The 19,613-nt window shown below is 52.4% G+C and overlaps 1 protein-coding gene across 10 annotated transcripts in view; it reads left to right on the top strand.

Moving 5' to 3' along the window:
* The window catches only part of BACE2 (beta-secretase 2), a 94,301-nt gene that overhangs the window by 33,288 nt on the left and 41,400 nt on the right, over positions 1-19,613 (top strand). For 9 of the 10 annotated variants that reach the window (XR_006222150.1, XM_042998938.1, XM_042998937.1 and 6 more), the window contains 2 exons: positions 6,414-6,502; positions 16,819-17,035. Coding sequence is in view for 9 of the 10 variants with exons in the window: in XM_042998938.1 (XP_042854872.1) it covers positions 6,414-6,502; positions 16,819-17,035 (306 nt within the window). In the remaining variant the exon portion in view is untranslated. Of the gene's footprint in view, positions 1-299; positions 342-6,413; positions 6,503-16,818; positions 17,036-19,613 lie in introns of those variants that run through there. The other variant, XM_042998945.1, reaches the window with a different exon arrangement.

The raw sequence follows: 19,613 nt of genomic DNA, 5'->3' as shown, positions 1-19,613 counted from the left end.
CACCAGTGTGCCGAATGGTGTCCTTGCTTCAGGATTATTTTGTAGAATGGCATCGCGCGGGTTTAGCTGGGGCTGCTGGGCTTGGAGAATATCGTTGAAGAAGTACACGCCAAAGGGGAAAGTGTTTGCTTTAGGGGTAGTAGGAGTCTCCTACGTCTTCTCTCTCGTCTTCTAGAATAGACGGTCTCAGATCTTTTGCCTTCTTGATATTTTGCGTATTATTGGTGGGTGTGGAATACAGACTTGCCTTATAAATGAATAAACAAGTTTCTTTTGCCCAGAATACGCAGCGACTTGTTCACGGCTTTCCAGCGGCCAAGATGCCCTGGGCGCTGTCCAAGGTACTGGGGCCGAAGCGGCGAATCCCACCCAGGCCCTGCTCCCCTGCAGGGTGCCCCGTGCTGGGATGTCCCCTGGAGAAGACCGTGGGGGCGCCGTCCAGTGTGGAAATGGTGCACCAGGGGCTGGGGACACAGAATTCCTAGGAACAACGTGTACGGCGTTTCCAAGAGCACAGAGGAGGGAAGTATCTGCAGGGGGGATGAGAAAGGAGGGCTGTGGTGGGAAAACTAGGAAGGTAATATTTCTGGAGCTTCCAGGGGCACTGGTCAGTAGTTGCCTGTGCTGCTTACACGCTTGTAATCGAGACGGAAGTTTAGCTCAGTGATGCCTGGCCGTGCTGGGAGGCACAGGGCAGTGGCTCCAGGGAGTGTTTGGAGTTTTTATTGCTTTTACGGAGTGACAAAAAATTTGTCCTGTTAATTCCTGCAGTTCTGGACCTTTTTTTTTTTTTTTTTAAATGTTAATCTGTCTGCATCTTCAACGTCCCTTGATGGGGCTGAGCGTCCTGGGGTTTAGACCATCATGGGTGTGTGGACTTGAACCCAAGGAGGCAGAAAATGCTTTTGGAAGTTCAGGATGAAGGATGCCGCAGAAGGCAGTGTGAATGCGTGAAGTGAGGCTCAGAAACCGGTACCCTGAGCCTCGGAGGTTCAGCTTGTTGCAGAGCAGAGGCACGGGGCAGGTGGCACTACCTTTTTTCCCTTGTGGCTTGGATTCCTCCCAAAAGGGGAGCTCTGGCGGGACGTCAGCACACACGACGTCTGTCTCCAGCATCGTCGCACAGAAAAAAGTGTCGGCTTGCTGCTGTGCAGAGACGTTACTTGCAACACAAACCCACGGTGGTTTCCCTGGACATCCGTCCCTTGCCTGACTTTGGACTGCCTCATTTATTGGGGTGATTTCTCTCCTCAGATCCTTTGCTCCAGAAATGACTGAGGTGGCCGGCTTTGCCGAGCCATGACTCGAATTGAGTTTTCTTGCAAGCTGAGCCCTGCTGAACTCGCTGGGAAAGAGAGGGTCGTACCAGATGCCTGGACGGTTAGGAGTCGGCTGCGTAAAAGAACGGAGTCTGTATTCTGGTGCAGCTTTCTCTGCTTTCGTGTCCCCCTGCCTCTGCAAAACAGGGCTTTGTTTGTTGGGGTAGACGTAAGCGCAGGGGTGTGTGAAAGTTCTGGTAAGATGCGGAGGCTGTTGGGGGGTGGATGTCTACCCAGAAATTCTCCTAGGCGATTGTGCCTCTGACCACGCTTGTTGTGAAAAAGCACTCGGTGTGGAGGTGGGATGCCCCCAGGCAGCCGGCCTTTCCTGCTGGGTGGCTGGGTGCGTGGAGACCCGGAAGCGCTCATAAAGGTGGCACGCTTTTCCTGACCGACCATGAGTGTGGGCAGGGAGGATGCTCATGTTCAGGATTCTAGAGTTTTCTCGTCTGTGATTTAATGACAGATGAAGTATTCCTCACTGTTGTGAAATTGTTTTTTGTTGTTTTGTTTTATTTTTCGGGTGATTGATAGGTCTTGCCACACTTTCTTCTTTTATTTATTTGAGAGGGCGCGAGAGCATGAGCATGGGAGGGGCAGAGAGAGAGGCCGAGAGAGAATCCAAGCAGGGTCCGCGCTGTCAGCGCACAGCCCGACGTGGGGCTCGAACCCGTGAACCACGAGATCATGATCTGAGCTGAAATCAAGAGTCGGATGCTTCACTGACCGAGCCACCCAGGCGCCCCTCACTCTCTGTTTTTAAAGGTGTCGAATTCCCCGATTGGCCTCATGAAGGAGTCCTGGGGTTTTACCCTTCTCCTTTGTTTCTCTGCTGCTTTCCTCCAAGCAACTTGAGAAGCTCTTCTTGTCCTCCGGAACCATTTAAATCTGGAAGCGGGATCCCGTGTGTTGCACGGCTGAGCGTGTGTCAGCTTGGACCCAGTGTCTGCTGCTGGGACAAAAGCCTTGGTGCTTGACAGGTTGCATTTTGGCAGTTCGTTCCCAGGATGGGTAAAGGTGCCATCCTTTGCTGTTTTCACATTGGCCATATGTGATACTGCGACTTACTAGAAGAAATCTATGTTTGATCTTGGTCCAGTTCCTGGCAGAGCTCCTGAAACCCGAGGAGCTCCCCCAGGGATAGGACTGCTATTCAGAGCAAGCCCCCGTCCGCCCACACCTGAGTGACGTTGATGAGCTTGCTCTTGGGACGGGGAACCAACCTGGGAGGAGAGTTGGAGTTCAGGCTCGCCTCGGGAGGGCAGACGGGCTGGAGGTTGACCCAGTCATCAGCGGCCGACGATTTCATCAGCCATCCTGAGTGTGAGGCCTCCATGAAAACGTAAACTACAGGATCAAAATGGAAATGGGACATGGGAAGCCATAGGATTAGGAAAAATGTATTGAGTTGGACGTATGTGGGATGGGTTCCTGTCTTAAAAGAACTGATTTTGAGGGGATTGCTTTTACGTTTATTTATTTATTATTTTTATTTTATTTTTTAAATTTTTTTTACGTTTATTTTTGAGAGAGAGAGAGAGAGAGCACGAGCATGAGTGGGGGAGGGGCAGAGAGAGAGGGAGACAGAATCGGAAGCAGGCTCCAGGCTCCGAGCTGTCCGCACAGGAGCCTGGAGATCATGACCTGAGCCGGAGTCGGACGCTTAACTGACTGAGCCACCCAGGTGCCCCAATGTGAAGGGACTTTTTAAAAACCTGCACAGAGATTCTGATAAGCCTGCTTTGAGGATCATGTTGTGTTGAGTCACTGACACTGAGAGTGGGAGCGGAGAGCTCTGCCCTGTAGGAATATCCGGCCCTCCCGGCTGACCTGCGCACGAACTCCTCCCCCGGGCGCACCTGCCCTGACTGCTGGAGGCACTCGAGGTCTCTGCAGCTCCTTTCCGGTCCAGCCCAAGTACACGCAGACTTGGCGACAGCCTCGGGGCTGTTGGGCATCACATGCTTGAACGGGGGACCAGATGATTTTTATTCAAACTGCAGGCTGTCTGACATCTCCTCTCTGTAGGGGAGTGAGATTTTGCACCTTTTCCAGTGACTCCGTGTTAGTAGATGCAGACGAAGGGCAGAATTCACTTCCTGAAGTTAAGGCGTATCGAGTGATTTTTATCATCTCGTTATTCAGTACGTTTTAGAGTCACGTCAGGCCTCAGGCCCCAGATCTGCCCGCCATTCCGCCAAGTGTCATGGATGGGATCTTCAGTGCTGGGAAAGGGCACCCTCTGAGGTCACAGAATTGGCTCTTGTTTGGGAAAACGTGGGCAGTGCATTCGCTGTGCCCACGGCTCCAGGGCAGGTGCTCCCAGGACGGGTCGTTACTCCCGGCCATTTCCACAGCCTCCTGCAGGGGAAGGCCAGGGCACTTCGATCGGCGAAGCGGGAGCCAGAATTGCTGTCTGCCTGGCAGCCTAAAACAGGGCCTCCACGGAGCCTGCCCACAGCACGTTCAGGCGCCCCAACTGTACCTTGTTTATTTTTTCCCGAATCTGTATTGTCTTTCAAAGGAAAAGTTGGTGTCTTTGATTTTTTTTTTTAACCTTTGAGAATCATTTAGCTGTTCACTCAACACATATTTGAGCGTCTGCTCTGTGTCTGGCCCCGTTCCGGGCACGGGGACAGAGCAGCGAACAAAATAGCACATATCCCTGCCTGAGAGCTCACACGCTAATGGGGTGAAGGGGAAATGGGCAGCTCCTAGAGCCAGGAAGTGGGTAGGCGGGTTAAAATAACGTGTTTGGAGTAAGACGGCGTGGGTTCAGACCCGGCCCTGCCACGCACACACCCGCGTGTGACCAGGTTGGTCAGCCCCTCTGCACCTGCTTGCCCTATCTGTGAATAAGGGTGTCGACGCTGCCCTCAGAAGGCCCTTGTGAGGGTTCAACACGTTAGTGTCTATGCAGCGCTGTAAGGAGTCCCTGGCACATAGTAGGTGCTGAGTCCTTGGCACATAGTAGGTGCTGCTAGATGCCTGCCATTGCTGTTGTTACCCCAGGAGGGCATGAGCGTCATGGGAGCAGAGGGAGGAAGGGAAGGGGGTGCCCAGCAGAGGCAGGGAGTTGCCATTCAGAAGGGTACATTGAGAGGTGCCCGTTGAGTAAGGCCTTGGAGGACATGGGGGGATGTGCACTGCGGCTTCCCTGGGAGGGCACTCCGTGACCCGGGTCCTCCCGGGAGGGCACGCCACATCCTGGGTCCCCCCGGGAGGGCAGTCCACTTCGGCACAGGCAGCGGGTCGGGGGGCAGGGACGGCCCCAGTCTGGAATGTCCACGGAACAGCATGGTGGGGGTGGAGTGAAGTCGGGGCGCCGGGGACTTGGCAGCCGGTGTGAGGACTGAGGCTGTCGAGCCCAGGGAGGGCAGGGGGTGGTGCACTCTGACTTACACTTTTGTAGCGTCACGGTGGCCACTGGGTGGAGTGGACCGAGGGAGGAGACGGGGACGCTGGTTGGGAAAGGCGGGAGACGGTCACGCCACTGGCCACGTTGGTCCCAGCAGAGGTGACGAGAGACGGGCAGGCGCGGAATACAGCCCGGAGGAGGGGGTCTGGATGTGGGGCCTGGGGGAGAGAAGCGGTGAAGGTGTCGCCACGCTGTCTGGCCTGAGCTGACGCGACGGAGCCACCGTTAACAAAATGGCAACAAAGTCTATGGACGCCGCAGGCCTGGGGGTGCCGGGGGCTCGGTTCTGGACACGTCAGACGTGAGACAGTGTGTTTGTTTCCTGGGGCAGCCATAGTGAAGCACAGACCGGGTGGTCTGACACAGAAATGTCTCCGCTCACAGTCTGGAGGCCAGAAGTCTGAGGTCAAGGTGGCGGCCGGCCCGCCCTCCCTCTGGGACTCTGGGTCGAGTCCTTCCTTGCGTCTGCTGGTTGCCGGTGATGGCCGTTAGTCTCTGGTGCCCCTTGGCTGCACCTGCCTCTGTCCAGTCTCTGCCCCTGTCCCCTGGCCTTCTTCCTGTGTGTCTGTATCTTCACATGGTGTTTTCCTCTTGTAAGGACCGCAGTCCTGTCGGATGACGGCCACCCTAATGACCTCATCTTAATGGCATCCGCAAAGACCCTATTTCCAAGTCAGGTCACAGTCACAGGTTCTGGGGGGTTAGGACCGTGGTGTGACTTTCTGGGGGACACATTTCAACCCCTAACGGATGGCTGTTGGGCATCCAAGTGGAGGTGTTGAGCGGGGAAGGCCTGGGGGTGCCCGCGTGGGAGATGTAGGGGAGTCACGGGCGTGTGGAGGGCAAAGCCGTGAGACTGATGAGGTCGCTGCCACGGGGCGAGTGTGGCTGGTGCCTGGCGGTCGCAGGGCCAACCTGTGGGGGACTCCCGCACACGGGGCAGAGGAGAGGCACCCAGCAGCGAGACTGAAGTGGGCAGGCAGGAAGTCGGAGGAAAACTGGGAGCGTAGAGTCCCGGAATCCAGAACGAACACCGTATTTCCAGGACAGAGTGGCTGACTGGGCAAGATTCTGCTGAGGGAGGGGGTCAAGTGAGAGAAGCGTGGAAAACACTGGATTTGGCAAAACTGAGGGTTTTTCCCAGAGCAGCTGTGTAAGTGTTGAGAGAATTCTAGGTAAATACTTACCCACCTGGGTTATCTCATCAATAGCTTATGTTTCTTAGCAGTTTTTTTTTTTTAAGGTTTGTGTATTAAAAAAATCTTTTTTAATGTTTATTTTCGAGAGAGAGAGAGACACACACACACACAGAGTGTGAGTAGGGGAGGGTCAGAAAGAGAGGGAGACACAGAATCCAAAGCAGGCTCCGGGCTCTGAGACGTCAGCACAGAGCCCGACACGGGGCTTGAACCCGCAAACTGTGAGATCATGACCTGAGCCAAAGTCGGACAGTTAACCGACTGAGCCCCCCAGGTGCCCCTCCCTGCTGTTAGCTTCTTAATGGACTGTTCAGATTTCAATTTCATAACGACTTTTAACACAAATTTCTCATTGATACAAGTTTTTTTCCAAGCAATACCTTGTTCTTGGTGCTTAGTTTCAGAAAGAATTCTTCGAGAACACTGCCTTCTTCCAGTAACCTGATAGTTTCTATTTTTTCCCCTTCAAAATAAAAGCTGCAGATTCTCGTGGACACTGGAAGCAGCAACTTCGCCGTGGCAGGTGCCCCGCATTCTTACATAGACTCGTACTTTGACACGGAGAGGTGAGTGACGGGCGCGTGGCTGGGCGCGGCAGGGTTTCGGGGCACCGCGTGAATACTGAGCAGACACTGGCATAAGAGAAGCCGAAAGGCTGTGTTGTTTAAAGGGGGGGGTCTGTGTATGTATGTATTCGTGTGTCTGTGTAGACATCTGCGTGTATATTTGTATGCCTAGATATCTGTGTATATGTAGACCTGTGTGCATGCATCTATTTGTGTAGACATTTGTGTGTATATTTGTGTGTGTGTGTACATATTTCTGTGTATGTATAGACATTTGTATGGTTGTGTGTATTTGTGTGTATATATTTGTGTAGGTGTAGATATCTGTATATGGTTCTGTATGTACTCGTCTGTGTGTGTGGTTGTGTGTATTTGTATTTGTAGACATCTGTATATGTAGATATTTGTATATAATTGTGTGCGTATTTGTGTATATGTGTAGATACTTGCATACGTGTGTATGGTTGTGTATCTATTTGTGTGTATACGTATATGGTTGCATGTCCATTTGTGTGTGTATTTGTAGATATCTGTGCATGCATATATGGTTGTGTGTATGTGTAGACATGTGTGTATGTAGATATCGTGTGTGTACGATTGTGTGTATATTTATATGTATCTAAATATTTGTGTGTGTAGATATCTGCGTATGTGTGTATGGTTCTATATATGCGTATATGTGTATATAGTTGTGTATATATCTGTGGGTATGTGTATGTGGTTGTGTGTATATCTGTGTGTATATAGATGCACAGATACCTGTGTAAGTGTATATGGTTGTATGTGTGTAGATATCTGTGCATATGTGTATATGGTTGTATGTATATTTGAGCATATGGTGTGTGTATATCTGTGTATGTATATATTTGTGTATATGTATAGATATCTGTGTATGTATGTGTGTATATTTATGTGTATGTAAATATTTATTTGTATATGTAGATAGCTACATACGTGTGTATAGTTGTGCATATGATTGTATATTCGTGTGTATGTGTATATGGTTGTGTATATATCTGTGGGTATGTAGATGTGTAGATATCTGTGTATGTGTATATGATTGTCTTTGTGTATATGCGCAGATATCTGTGCATATGTGTAAATAGTTGTGTGTATATTCATATGTGTGTATGGTTGTATGTATATGTATATATTTGTGTATATGTATAGATATCTGTGCATATGTATATATGGTTGTGTGTATATTTATGTGTCTATATGACTGTGTATCATTGTGTATGTGTAGACATCTGTGTATATGTACATATCTGTATGTGTCTATGATTATTGTATATTTATGTGTATGCATATGTTTTTGTGTTATGTGTAGATACCTGCATATGTTTGTATGGTTGTGTATTTGTGTATATGGTTGTGTGTGTGTTTGTAGACATCTGTGTGTATGTAGATATTTGCATACGTGCATATGGTTGTGGGTCCCTTGTGTGCATGTGTAGACATCTGTGTGTATGTAGATATTTGCATATGTGTACACGGTTGTGTATGTGTCGATCTCGCTGTGAGAATATGGTTGTGTGTTTTCCTGTGAGTTGTGTACTTGTCTGGGTATGCGTGTACACACAGGTATGAACTCCTGCCAGGGGAATCCACAGGAGGATTCTCCTACCAGCTGTGGTGCCTTCTCCTGGCATCGACTTGATAAAAATCTGAGTCAGCTGGCCTTTTTGTAGTCACACCCGGTTTGCAGACAGCACACCGTCCTCTGACGGTCCTCGAGCCCCTCTAGTCCTGATGTGGCAGGGGCTCGAGCCGGGAGGGGAGCGTTAGGCATCAGCGTGAGGCTGTTCCGGGCAGCGGCCTGGGCTTGCTCGGAGACCCACGTTTGCTGTCCCGAAGTTCAATGGTGGTCAAGGTGTGGTTCACTGGGACCACTTCTGTGACTCGCTTAGAAAGGAGCACAGAACGTTCGGCCTGAGGACAGGGCTCCAAGCCTGCCGTTGTGGGGCAGGCACCTGAGAACAGTGTGGAGCCTGGATGGCATCGGGCAGCCCCCGCTGGGCTCCCGGGACGGCCCCCGGGGCCTCGTGGCAGCGTTGGGCCCCAGAGGAGCCCACGGGGTCAGAGTCGCCGTCTTCTGGGTGCCGTTGCTGCCCAAATGCCATGCACATTTCGATTTCACATCTCTTTTTGTGACCCTAAAATTTAACCTTAAACAGAGAAAACAAACAAGGGGAATGCGGTTGGCTCTTCGGGCTGGTGAGCCGTTGCCAGACCCTGAGCTTCCACATTCAGTGCCCTGCTGCCCGTCCTCTACGTGCCTCCCTGCTCACTTTCCTCGTCCACAGTCTCTGTTCCCCCAACTTTGGTTGAGGGAAAATAACAATTGGGAAGCTTCAGAAAACTGTGGGCGTCGATAGTAAGGCAGGAGACGTCGCCCCGTGTGGGAGAAGTGCCCGCCTGTCTTCTCCCGATGCCACAGCTCGGTCTCCATTTTGGTGGCACAAGAGATGTGGTCCTCTGTAGGCACAGCTGGAGAGCAGTGGTGGCAGGTGCTAGGCAGGCCTCGTGGGGCCACCAGATACCCCGTGGGCCCGTCCTTCGAAGAGCCTGTGGCTTAGTGTATGACCCCGTGCACCGAGAACCTGTCATTACTGAAATTCCGGGGCGAACTTCCCACCCAGTGACCGTTTATGACAGAAGAAGACTTGTGGGTGCCCCAGAGCTTTTGCTATAGCCACAGATGCGCAGCAGGGGGGCGTATGTGTGTGCACGCGTGCGTGTGCACGGGGCTGGGGGCTACCCTCTGCCCTTTCCCCTTCTGACGGGCCGTCCATCCACATCCTCTCCCCCCAGCTGCTCAGTCTGGACCGTTTCGTCCTAGAGCAGGACTTGGACTTGGTCCAGACCTTGATTTTATTCACGTAGCACAGGAGGCCCAGGAGGCCAAGAGACTTGTCCAAGATCAAGCTTCTAGGTCAACAGTTCCTGAACCTTCAGCCCTGGCACACCCCCTTTTTCTAGCAAGTATTTGGGAATGCCCTGAATGAATTGGAAAGGCAGTATCGCTTACCTGCATATGTTAAGTCTAGACGCCCCGGGACCGTACGGGGAGGATGGAAAGTGGTCATGTGGACAGAGGTGGTCGGTACCTTGGTCTGTGCACACTCTGGGTCGGCTGCAGGGGGAGGGCTGGGAGGTGGGGGCACACGAGGCTGTGAGCATCCCCGGGGGCCTTGCAGCAGCCAGTGCAGACGGGGAGAAGGGGGGTTGAAGTGGACTCGGACCCCCAGAGCGGCTTGGGTTGGTGACATGATTCAACAAACAGGCGAAGAATCTTGGTAAAGTTGTCCCTCCCCCAAAAGTGTCACCTTCCCCGGGTTGACTCGCATTTCTGGAAAGTGCAAATGCATATTAAAAATACGTAAAAAAATGTATCTGGGTGGCACAGCAACCTTAGCCCTCCGTCTTCTTCACACTGCAGGCTGTAGTCGCGACACGTACCTGGTGTCCCCACACCTACCCTGTGCTCAGAACACGCGTGTGCAGCACACTCCCTGTGCTCTGAACCTCGTATTCGAGGCTCAGCTGTGTCTTTAGTGGCTTTCCTCCCCTGGGGTAGTTCTGGTTTTCATCACGGATTTGCAGACATGAGAGACAGTAGGAGAAAGTTCAGCAGAGTGAAGCCAACATTTGAGAGACGTGTGTACTCACATTAGATTCCAGGATGCAATGTTTAAAAAAAGTTTTTTTTAATGTTTATTTATTTTTGAAAGAGAGAGAGAGAGCACGAGCAGGGGAGGGGCAGAGAGGGAGACACAGAATCCGCAGCAGGCTCCAGGCTCCGAGCTGTCGGCACAGAGCCCGACGCGGGGCTCGAACCCACGAACCGTGAGATCATGACCCGAGCTGGAATCAAGAGTCGAACGCTCAACCCACTGAGCCACCCAGGCGCCCCTCAAGTGTGCAGATTTAACCCTGTGGATGAGTGTTCCCTTCCCAGTGGGTAGACGGTAGTGCTCGGGCAAGCGCCCGCAGCCAGGGATCAATAAAGGCCAAAAGAGCACTTTGCAAGCCAGTCCCTTCTGCCGCGCAGATGCGGTTATTGAAACCGGGGTAGGTCGCAGGCAACGTTACAAATAACCGTGTACGGTATTTACCCGACCGTAGCCTGCGGGGGTCTTTTCTCGTTTACCTTTTGCTTTGTTCACGGTTTGGCCGGACGGTGGTCCCGTCTCAGGCTTCGGGAGGCCACGTCTTTCTAACCTCGCCGCTAACCTTGCCGGCCGGGTTTGTGGTCAGGCGGCAGATGTTTCTGTTTTTCATATTTAGGTGTTGAGCCCCGTTTAAGGTGAAACTCGTGAGAACGTCTGTAGCTCCCCCGATGGCCAAGCCTTCCCTCCCGCTAACTCGCACAGGAGGGCTGAGGGCTCCCTGCCAGCTTTTGGGGCCCTCAAGGGTCTCCTGGGCTGTCCACACGTGGACGAGCAGAGATAACAGAACCTACCAGCGGGCGGGGGACGCCCCTGGCTCTGTCGCCCAGACCGGAGCCCACCTTCTTGGTTCACAGGTGATGCTGAAAAGTTCTCAGTACCCAGAAGACATCACCCACATTTTGGGCCTCTGGCCGGCCTTTTAAGAGGACTGTTCCGTGAAGCATCACATGTCTGAGTTTGGGGCCGGTTCTGCTCAGTCAGTGGCGCCCCTACTAACAGCGGGCGTCTGCAGGTTAAGCCCTCGCTCAGATTTACGCCAACGTTCTTTTCTCTCCCTTCCTCTGTGCCCCCACCCCCCGCCCCGCCATGTTTCTCCCAGGCTTCTCTTTGACGCAGATTTAATATTGGAAAGATAGGAGCGTTTTCTGTGTAAATTATGTATTACTAATTTGCCTGTTGCTTTGAGCTGACTTTACAGTTGGCTTACGGTATGCTTTCCCCCATTGTATTTGATGGATGCCAAGAGAACGTTCTCCCTTCCCTTCTTAGTTTCTGACAAAGGGTTCTTTTCTGAGATGTAGCTGCCTGCTCTATGATGTTTCTGTGTTTGCCTGTCCCTCTGATCTCCCTCAGTTATAATAAGGTTCCTGGTTGGGTTTGTCAGCCTCTGATTCAAGTCCCCCAGTCTTTGGATATTCAGGTTTAATGCTTCCTGAAACATTTCCCAGTAATTGGAGCTTTGGCTTGGGGTTCTTTGACAAGAGTTCTTTGATTTATGGAATGAGCTGTCAGACTACCATTAATCATTTGTGTAGCTTTTTCCCATCAGAAGCCCGCCTTTCATGGTGGCAAACGTTCCGATGAATTTCTACATGGCAAAAAGAAGATTGTGTATTTCTTTAGATGTACTTCTTTTTTAGCCAATAAAATAGCCTCCGGCCAATTGGCTTGATTAAAGAGCCAACATACTCATTCCCCTGACCTTCTACTAATCTCTTCGGGAAATTAAACATCTTTCCATTAAAATGTCTCCTCCTCCCATACTCCATGCGGGGGGCGAAGCCCCCAGGGTAGTCGTGGCAAAGGAGCAGTCGATGCCTGTCGGTAGAATTAGGATGTTAGGGGACTACCGGTGACCAACTGAAGGAGGCTGAGCTGGACCCCTGACGCCCCCAAGAAATGCCTCATGTCTCTGTGTGCGACGATGCGGACATTTGATGATTTAGATCATTTCTCAAGCCCACCCATTGTTTGCCTGTCCCAGACGGGACTGTTGGAGCCCATGAGCTTTGGCCACTGTTGAGGGTGTTGACGAGTCTCCAGGATAGACAGGCTAGCTGAGCAGCCCCAAGGGCCATCAGTCGCCCCACCCACTCTGGTCCGGTCACTCCCAGAGCGAGCAGAGAAGGGGAGGGAGTATCTGGTCACTTGGGCCAGCCCAGCAACCCCAAAGGTAGGTTCCAAACCCCCAAACAGGCAGAAGAGCCCCTGGCTGCATTCTTCCGGAGGTTCCACGTTCCCGGGGTGCGGTGGTTTAAGAGAACCAGGTCAGACCTCAGGACCCCACTCTTCAATTCTGCCCTTACACCTTCTCTTTTTATGTCCTCTGAAAACGACAGGGGGTTTCTTTCAAAACACTACAATGTTCTGTGGCTCTTTTCTCCTCTGCTCGTTGATTTCACTTTCCACTCCTGTGTTCGGGCAATACTCAGAGGCAGAATGCCTCCTGAACTGGGTTCCAAGTGGGTTTTTTTTTAATGTTTATTTATTTTTGACAGAGAGAGGGGGGCAGAGCGTGAGTGGGGGAGGGGCAGAGAGAGAGGGAGACCTAGAATCCGAAGCAGGCTCCGGGCTCTGAGCTGTCAGCGCAGAGCCTGACGCGGGGCTCGAACTCACGAGTTGTGAGATCACGACCTGAGCTGAAGTCGGTCGCCCAACCAACTGAGCCACCCAGGCGCCCCCGGTTCCAAGTGGGTTTTATTGCCGTGGGCAGACTTTTTCCTGGCTGCCTGCATCCTTGATGGATTGGGGTTTCTGAGCGCCCAGAATGGATGCCACGGGAGGAGCCAATGTGGGGTTCTCTCTCAGTGTCGCTAATTAGTGAGCGGAGCCCTTGAGAGCCACAGCATTTTAGTGCCAACGAGTAGGATGTTAGAGCATGAAGGCAGAGGAAGACTTTTCTTTTTTAATTCAGTCCTGGAAACTATACGTCCATAACCCTCAGCGTTGCTTACCATTCATCCCTGAGGTGTTTGCCCTTTGAGGTTCGTTTCGGGGAGCTCGGACAGCGTGCATTTACTTTTTTCTCGCGTTATCCACAGCTGTGCTTTCTACAGGGGTGACTGCTAGCCGCATGTGGCTGTTGAAAATACGCAACGTTAGGTGAAACCAGTTTACCTCTTCAGTCACCCTGTGATCGTATTTTACCGCTCAGTGGCCCCTACGGTTACCATGTTGGACAGCACCGATCTGCGGCCAGTTCTGTTGGACCGCACCCCTCTAGGACTCAGGAGAACTCTGCCTTTAGACACCAAGCCCCCTCCGCCGCTCCTGACCACCTTAACCAAGCCGTTCGACAGACTAACCCCCTTTCCGAGGGATGGCTGGACTTCCAAACGAGACCGTTTTGGGTATTCAGTAAGAGTAACTCTGTAGGAGCGTTTTCAGGGAAAAAAATTCTTACCTCTTCTAATAGTAGTTCCTAGATTGAATAAAGATAGCAAGTGATTAGATAATTATCATAATGGCAGCTATTTTTGTTGCGTACCTGCTGTGTCCCAGGGATTTTGTTCTAAACGCTTTCCAGTATTAACTCTTGTTCCTCAAACTTAAACCACCGCACGAGGTGTGGTGCTATGTTGTCTCCTTTCGGCCAGAGGCACAGAGAGGTTAAGCAACCTGGCCCGTATCACACAGCTAATAAGCGGTTGAACGCAGTCAGCGTGACATCACCTGCCTCTCAGCTCTGCGGGTAGCACTGAAATATCCAGAATGCCTCCCGCATGAGGGGAGTAGCAAGCTGGTCAGGATAGTGTCGAAAACACGCCAAATACATGTAAGAGGCTGGCTCAGACTCCGACGATATTAGCAAATTCTAATGAGTGTTCTATACTCTGGGCACAGTAGAAATAAAACAACTTCTCAAAAGACAGTTGTGGTACTTCAGGTGGTTTTGGGGAGATAACTAATCATTTAACATTTATTAAGGCAGACTTTTTATTTTATTTCTAAATTTTTATTTTTTTATTTATTTTGAGAGAGAGAGAGCGTGAGCAGCAGAAGAGCAGAGAGAGAAGAGAGGGAAGAAGAGAATCCCAAGCAGGTTCTGCCCTGACAGTGCGGAGAGCCCGACTCGGGGCTCGATCTCGTGAACCCGCGAGATCTTGACCTGAGCCGAAGTCAGACGCTTAACTGCGCCACCCAGGCGCCCGAGATAATTAATCTTTCAGATCGGAAGTTGGCAAACCAGGACCCGCAGGCTACGACCCAACCTGCTGTTGTGTTTCTGTTCATAAAACGTTATTAGAATACAACAGCGGGCCTTGTTGATGTACCGTCTGTGGCCTCCGTCCTCATTAGATTTGCATAGCTGGGGAGTTGGAACAGATCACATGACCCGCCAAAGGTAAAGCACTTGCTTCCTAGCCCTTTCCAGAAACAGTGTGCTGACCCTGGAGTGGATCCTAGGTAGCCGCTCTCGTTAGCACTGGTGGATTTGCGGACTCGAGGAATGACCCGAGATTGTCAGCAGGGCCCGAATAATTCTGTGGTTTCGTTGCGGGTCACCGTCGCTGCGTGCAGCCCCTGCCACACACCGGGCACCCCTGAGTTAGTGCTCGCGGTAAACTGGGCGTCACAGCGACCCTCGGGTGCCCGCGTCTCAGCGACCTGACTGCCTGATACGTGCGACTTCTGATGGGTCCCCTAGTTCTCCGCGTGCGTGGACCCCTCCACCCTCACTGTTCTGTGCTCTCCCTTGTCAGGAGACAGGTGCACACGAGTCACTTAATGCTGCCGCCCCTTAGAGGTCATGGCAGAGCGATCTAAGACGGCAAATGTTAAAAGCAGCCGTTCTGTACAGTTTGTATCCCATTACGAAGCTAACGTAGATCAAATTTCTCCAAAAATCTTCTGCCAGTTTGTAAAGTTTATTATTTGAGGGAGAGAGGGCACTCCGACGCATGCCAGCAGGGGAGGGGCAGAGAGAGAGGGAGAGAGGGAATCCCAAGCAGGCTCCACACTGTCAGCACGGAGCCCGACGCGGGGCTCAAACCCACGAAGTGCGAGATCATGACCTGAGCGGAAATCCAGAGTCAGATGCTTAACTGACTGAGCCACCCAGGTGCCCCATGTCTGCCAGACATTTTAAAAATAACTCTTTTTTTTCTGATTGTGGAAGTTAAGTATGCAGAAATTGTAGATGGGCCTAAAAAACGAGGGGAGTCTCCCCTACACACCCCACCACCCAAGGGAGCCACCGACATTTTTCTTGTACCTTATTCCTGTGTCGTTGAAAATGACTTAGTCTGTTTCGGTTTTATGTAATATTCCATCATAGAGATATGGTTTGCTAAACTGTTTCCTTTTTACTGGGGCTTAGGTTGTTTCCAACCATTTGCTATTATAGATAAAACATAATGGCTGTCTTTGTACCTGAGTCTCCACCTGCATCATGGGCGTTTCCTTAGGATCAAATTCTCAGAAGCGTGATTACCGAATTAAAAACTGTCAAATATATTTAAAGCTTAAGAGATGTGCGCACCACCCCCCACCCCACCCCCCACCCAAAAGAGGTCATATCATCTCCTATTTAACTTCCTTCCTGACCTCAGGCAAGACTGCATTAGTCCATGTAATCCTACAACAAGGACTGAGTGTTCAGTGATAAATCAGCGAAATAAAAACCACAGGCAAATGGGGGCACTTTCCACTGATCTGTTTGGTGATTTGACACTTCTCTGAGGAAGTGGACAGTTTTCCTAGGGTGAGTGTGGTGTGAATGCTCAGATATTTGCCTAGAGACCTTCTTTGGGTCCTTTGCTGTAAATCAGCAGAGTTTTTAAACTCAGCGGGGTAAGAGAATTACTTTACAGGTTGGGACACCACAGGGCCATGACACCTGCTGTCCTCCCTCCGGAAAGTCCTTCCTATGCGGCTCGTTGGCTTTGTGCGTGTCTCACACACATGTGGTTGCTTTGCAGACGCCTGGGTCACCTCCACGTCACTGCCAACCCCCCCTCCCCCCACCGATTTATTCTCTGGAGAGTCCTTAACACTCTTTATCACCACTTGGAATTTTGTGGATTCGTTTGTTTACTGTCGGTCTCCCCAAGGGCAGGATTCTCCTCTGCCCTGACCATCGTCTGAATCCCTTCATGTTTTGGTATCCCCCATATTTTGGCATGAGTATAATAAGCTTTGGAGCCTTGGGGACAACCGGGAGAAGGAGCCTGTGACATCAGGAGGAAGGCCGTGGAGGTGGAGGGGATCACTTGGTATTTTCACACTGATTGTACATGTGAATCTGAACCCCGGGCCACAGCCCGCGGCCCCTCCCTGTGTCACAGAGAAGCCACTGCAGGGCCCCTGTGAAGCCAGAGGGCCAGGCAGATGCCCAGGTTTGATTTCTGCCTTCAAAGGCTCATCCAGTTAAGTAAAGCCCCTGACTTACTGGCTTCACAGGGGCAGATGTCGACCCCAGTACCTCCCTCACACGTGGCACGGAACCACTGCTACCCAAATGCTAGTGATCGTGTCTTGTGGGAAATGCCACTTGGTCAGCAGGGCCACTGTTAGTCCTGAAGAGTTGACCGTAAACCCCCCCCCGGCGCTTAGCACAGCCGTCTCCGCCACGGTGACCGGCCGCCGTGTCAGCACGCGGGTTCACAGACGAATACGATGCCTTCCCTCGTGTTCCGCCAGGTCCAGCACGTACCGCTCCAAGGGCTTTGACGTCACCGTGAAGTACACGCAAGGGAGCTGGACCGGCTTCGTGGGGGAGGACGTGGTCACCATCCCGAAAGGCTTCAATAGCTCATTTCTTGTCAACATTGCCACTATCTTCGAGTCAGAGAACTTCTTTCTGCCCGGCGTCAAATGGAACGGGATTCTGGGACTCGCGTATGCTGCCCTGGCCAAGGTAAGGCCAGCGTGGGCCTGAGTGCGTCAGAGGTGGGACGCGTCTGGGGCCAGTGCTCGGATGCGCGGCAGGTGGGTCCGGGCCGCGGGGCGCAGGCGGTCCGTGAGACTCCCGTGGTGGAGGCAGACCGTGGTCACACAGTGCATCGTGTTTCTGGGCATCTTTGAAGCTTAAGGTAAACGGTGCAGTCCTTCGAACTTTCCTGCCAAGATACACCCCAAGCATCACTTTCCCTCATTTGTCTTAGTTCTGCTTATTTTACTTCTGCCATGTAAAAATGTTAACAGAACCTGAATCACTTGAATTATGGTGGTGACGGGTTTTTCTTCGCGTAGGGTCAAAAGAAAACACATTGTTTTTTTTAACGTTTATTTACTTTTGAGACAGAGAGAGACAGAGCATGAACGGGGGAGGGTCAGAGAGAGAGGGAGACACAGAATCTGAAACAGGCTCCAGGCTCTGAGCTGTCGGCACAGAGCCCGATGCGGGGCTCGAGCTCACGGAGTGCAAGATCATGACCTGAGCCGAAGTTGGATGCCCAACTGACTGAGCCACCCCGGCACCCCGAAAAGACATTTATTAAACTCGCATCTTTGCGTGGAGACACGGAGCCTGCAGGAGGTCCTGAACCTCAGCCGGGAGGCTCCCCACCACGGAGGAGAGCGTCGTGCTTTCTTGCTGTGGCTGCAGACACCCCTGCGGAGCCCCCCCCCCCCCCGGAGCCCGAGTGGGGCCTGAACGCACGTCCTAGGGACCGCCAGCCAGTGGCCCAGGAGGCGCGGGGGGAAAGCGTGGAACCCTCGCTCTCCAGCATCAGAACCTGCACAAAATGGGAAAGACAGAATTGAATGTTCTCCAAACATTTGGACTCAGGCCGGCCCAGAGGAAGGGACGTTGGTGTGCAGGAGTGTGGGGGGGCGGGCTTGCTCACAGGCCGGGGGATTTCCATCAGGAAGGGAGCCAGAGGCCAGCAGATTAGGACCCAGGGTGTGCCCGGGGCTCGGGCTGTGCACACCTGAGCAAAGCGGGAGGTCACCCCACCTAGTCTGCAGTGGGCACCACACCTTGCCCTGCTCATTGTTCGGTGCCAGGCTTGGAGCCAGAGCGGAGTGTGAAACCACAAGGCACACGCATGTAGGACCTACCCACCCAGTAACGGCGGAGCCCCCCGCGGTCCGTGAGGGCCCAGGAGGGGAGGCCTGTTTTCTCTCCCTGCAAGGACGTTTATTCCAGCCCAAGCCCGCTAGTAAACGGTGCAGGGGGGCCAGGCGGGGAGGGGGCAGCAGGGAGGGGTCGGGGGAGGTTCCCAACCCTGTGGCTTCTCAGAGACAGCCCGTGAGGCACATCACAGGATGTTGGTTCCCTTGAATCTCGAGACCTCCCCATGAGGCCAACTTTGGAAGGCCGTGTTCTCCCATTTTATGGCTGTGCAGACTGAGGGTCAGAGAAGCTTACCTTCCTTGCCCAGAGCCCGTCTGCAGACCCGGGGGGGTTCTGGAGCCCCCTTTTCCTCTCAGTACTGTGTGGCGAGCTTAATGGGAAATCTGCAGACTCTTGACCTACATTCCTTTTTGTTAAGTTTATTTTTATTGATTTTGAGAGGTAGAGAGGAGGGGGAGGAGCAGAGAGAAAGAGAGGATCCCAAGCAGGCTCCCAGCTGTCAGCACAGAGCCCCACACGGGGCCCGATCCTATGAACCACGACGAGATCAAGAGTCCTACACATAACCGACTGAGCCACCCAGGCGCCCCAATCACCTACCTTCCTAAATGCGATTTCCCTGACAGCGTGACCAAGGACAAACCATTCCGTGTTTACCTGACATTGACCGCGAAAGGTGTGCCCGGTTGGTGTCACGGCGGATTATTTGGAGGATGGTAGAATGAAGCTGAATTTCCCGGAATTGATAATGTTGATAATAAACTTCCTGGGAAGTAATGACTCCGGGGTCCCTTGGGGTGTCCGGACTCCCCACGTGACCTTTTTGTGCGTGAAATTCCGAGATTACCAGCGATGGGGTCCCGTCCCAGCCTGGGGGAGACAGTCGCGGGATGGGTGGGGCGAGGCGCGTGGCGGGACACCCGTGCCAGGCGGCGCAGTCTGGATTGGGGTCTGGAAGAGACTGGCCGAGCCACTCAGCGGCCACCACAGCGTGTGGTGTCTCGGTCCCCCTACACGCCTCCTGAATCTGGTTCTCTTGGCTGATCCTGGCACCTGTATGTTTTTAAACCTCAAGAGGGATCCTGAGGCACCGTCCTCCTGAAAAGTGACTCGACAGAGTAACAATGGATCCCTTGCCGGGCACCAGGCACTATTCCAAGTCCTTTGTGCGTATGGACCCATTTGAGTCCCACGACAGCTCTAGGAGGCTATTATTTTCCCATTTTCCAGATAAAGAAACAAAGGAACAAGTCACACGGCTGGCAAGGGATGGAGCCAGAATTTAGTTCCAGGCAGCGTTTATTTACTTCGCTGCCTCCCATGCGGGTGACCGGAGGCACAGCGGCCTGGGTCAGCACCACACCCGGCCTCCTGCAGGAGGGGACTTTGTCTCTCCGTCATCGACCCAGATGCCAAG

The sequence above is a fragment of the Panthera tigris genome, chromosome C2, assembly GCF_018350195.1.
Source record: "Panthera tigris isolate Pti1 chromosome C2, P.tigris_Pti1_mat1.1, whole genome shotgun sequence".
Taxonomy (NCBI): domain Eukaryota; kingdom Metazoa; phylum Chordata; class Mammalia; order Carnivora; family Felidae; genus Panthera; species Panthera tigris.
This window is presented reverse-complemented; position numbering and strand designations above follow the sequence as displayed.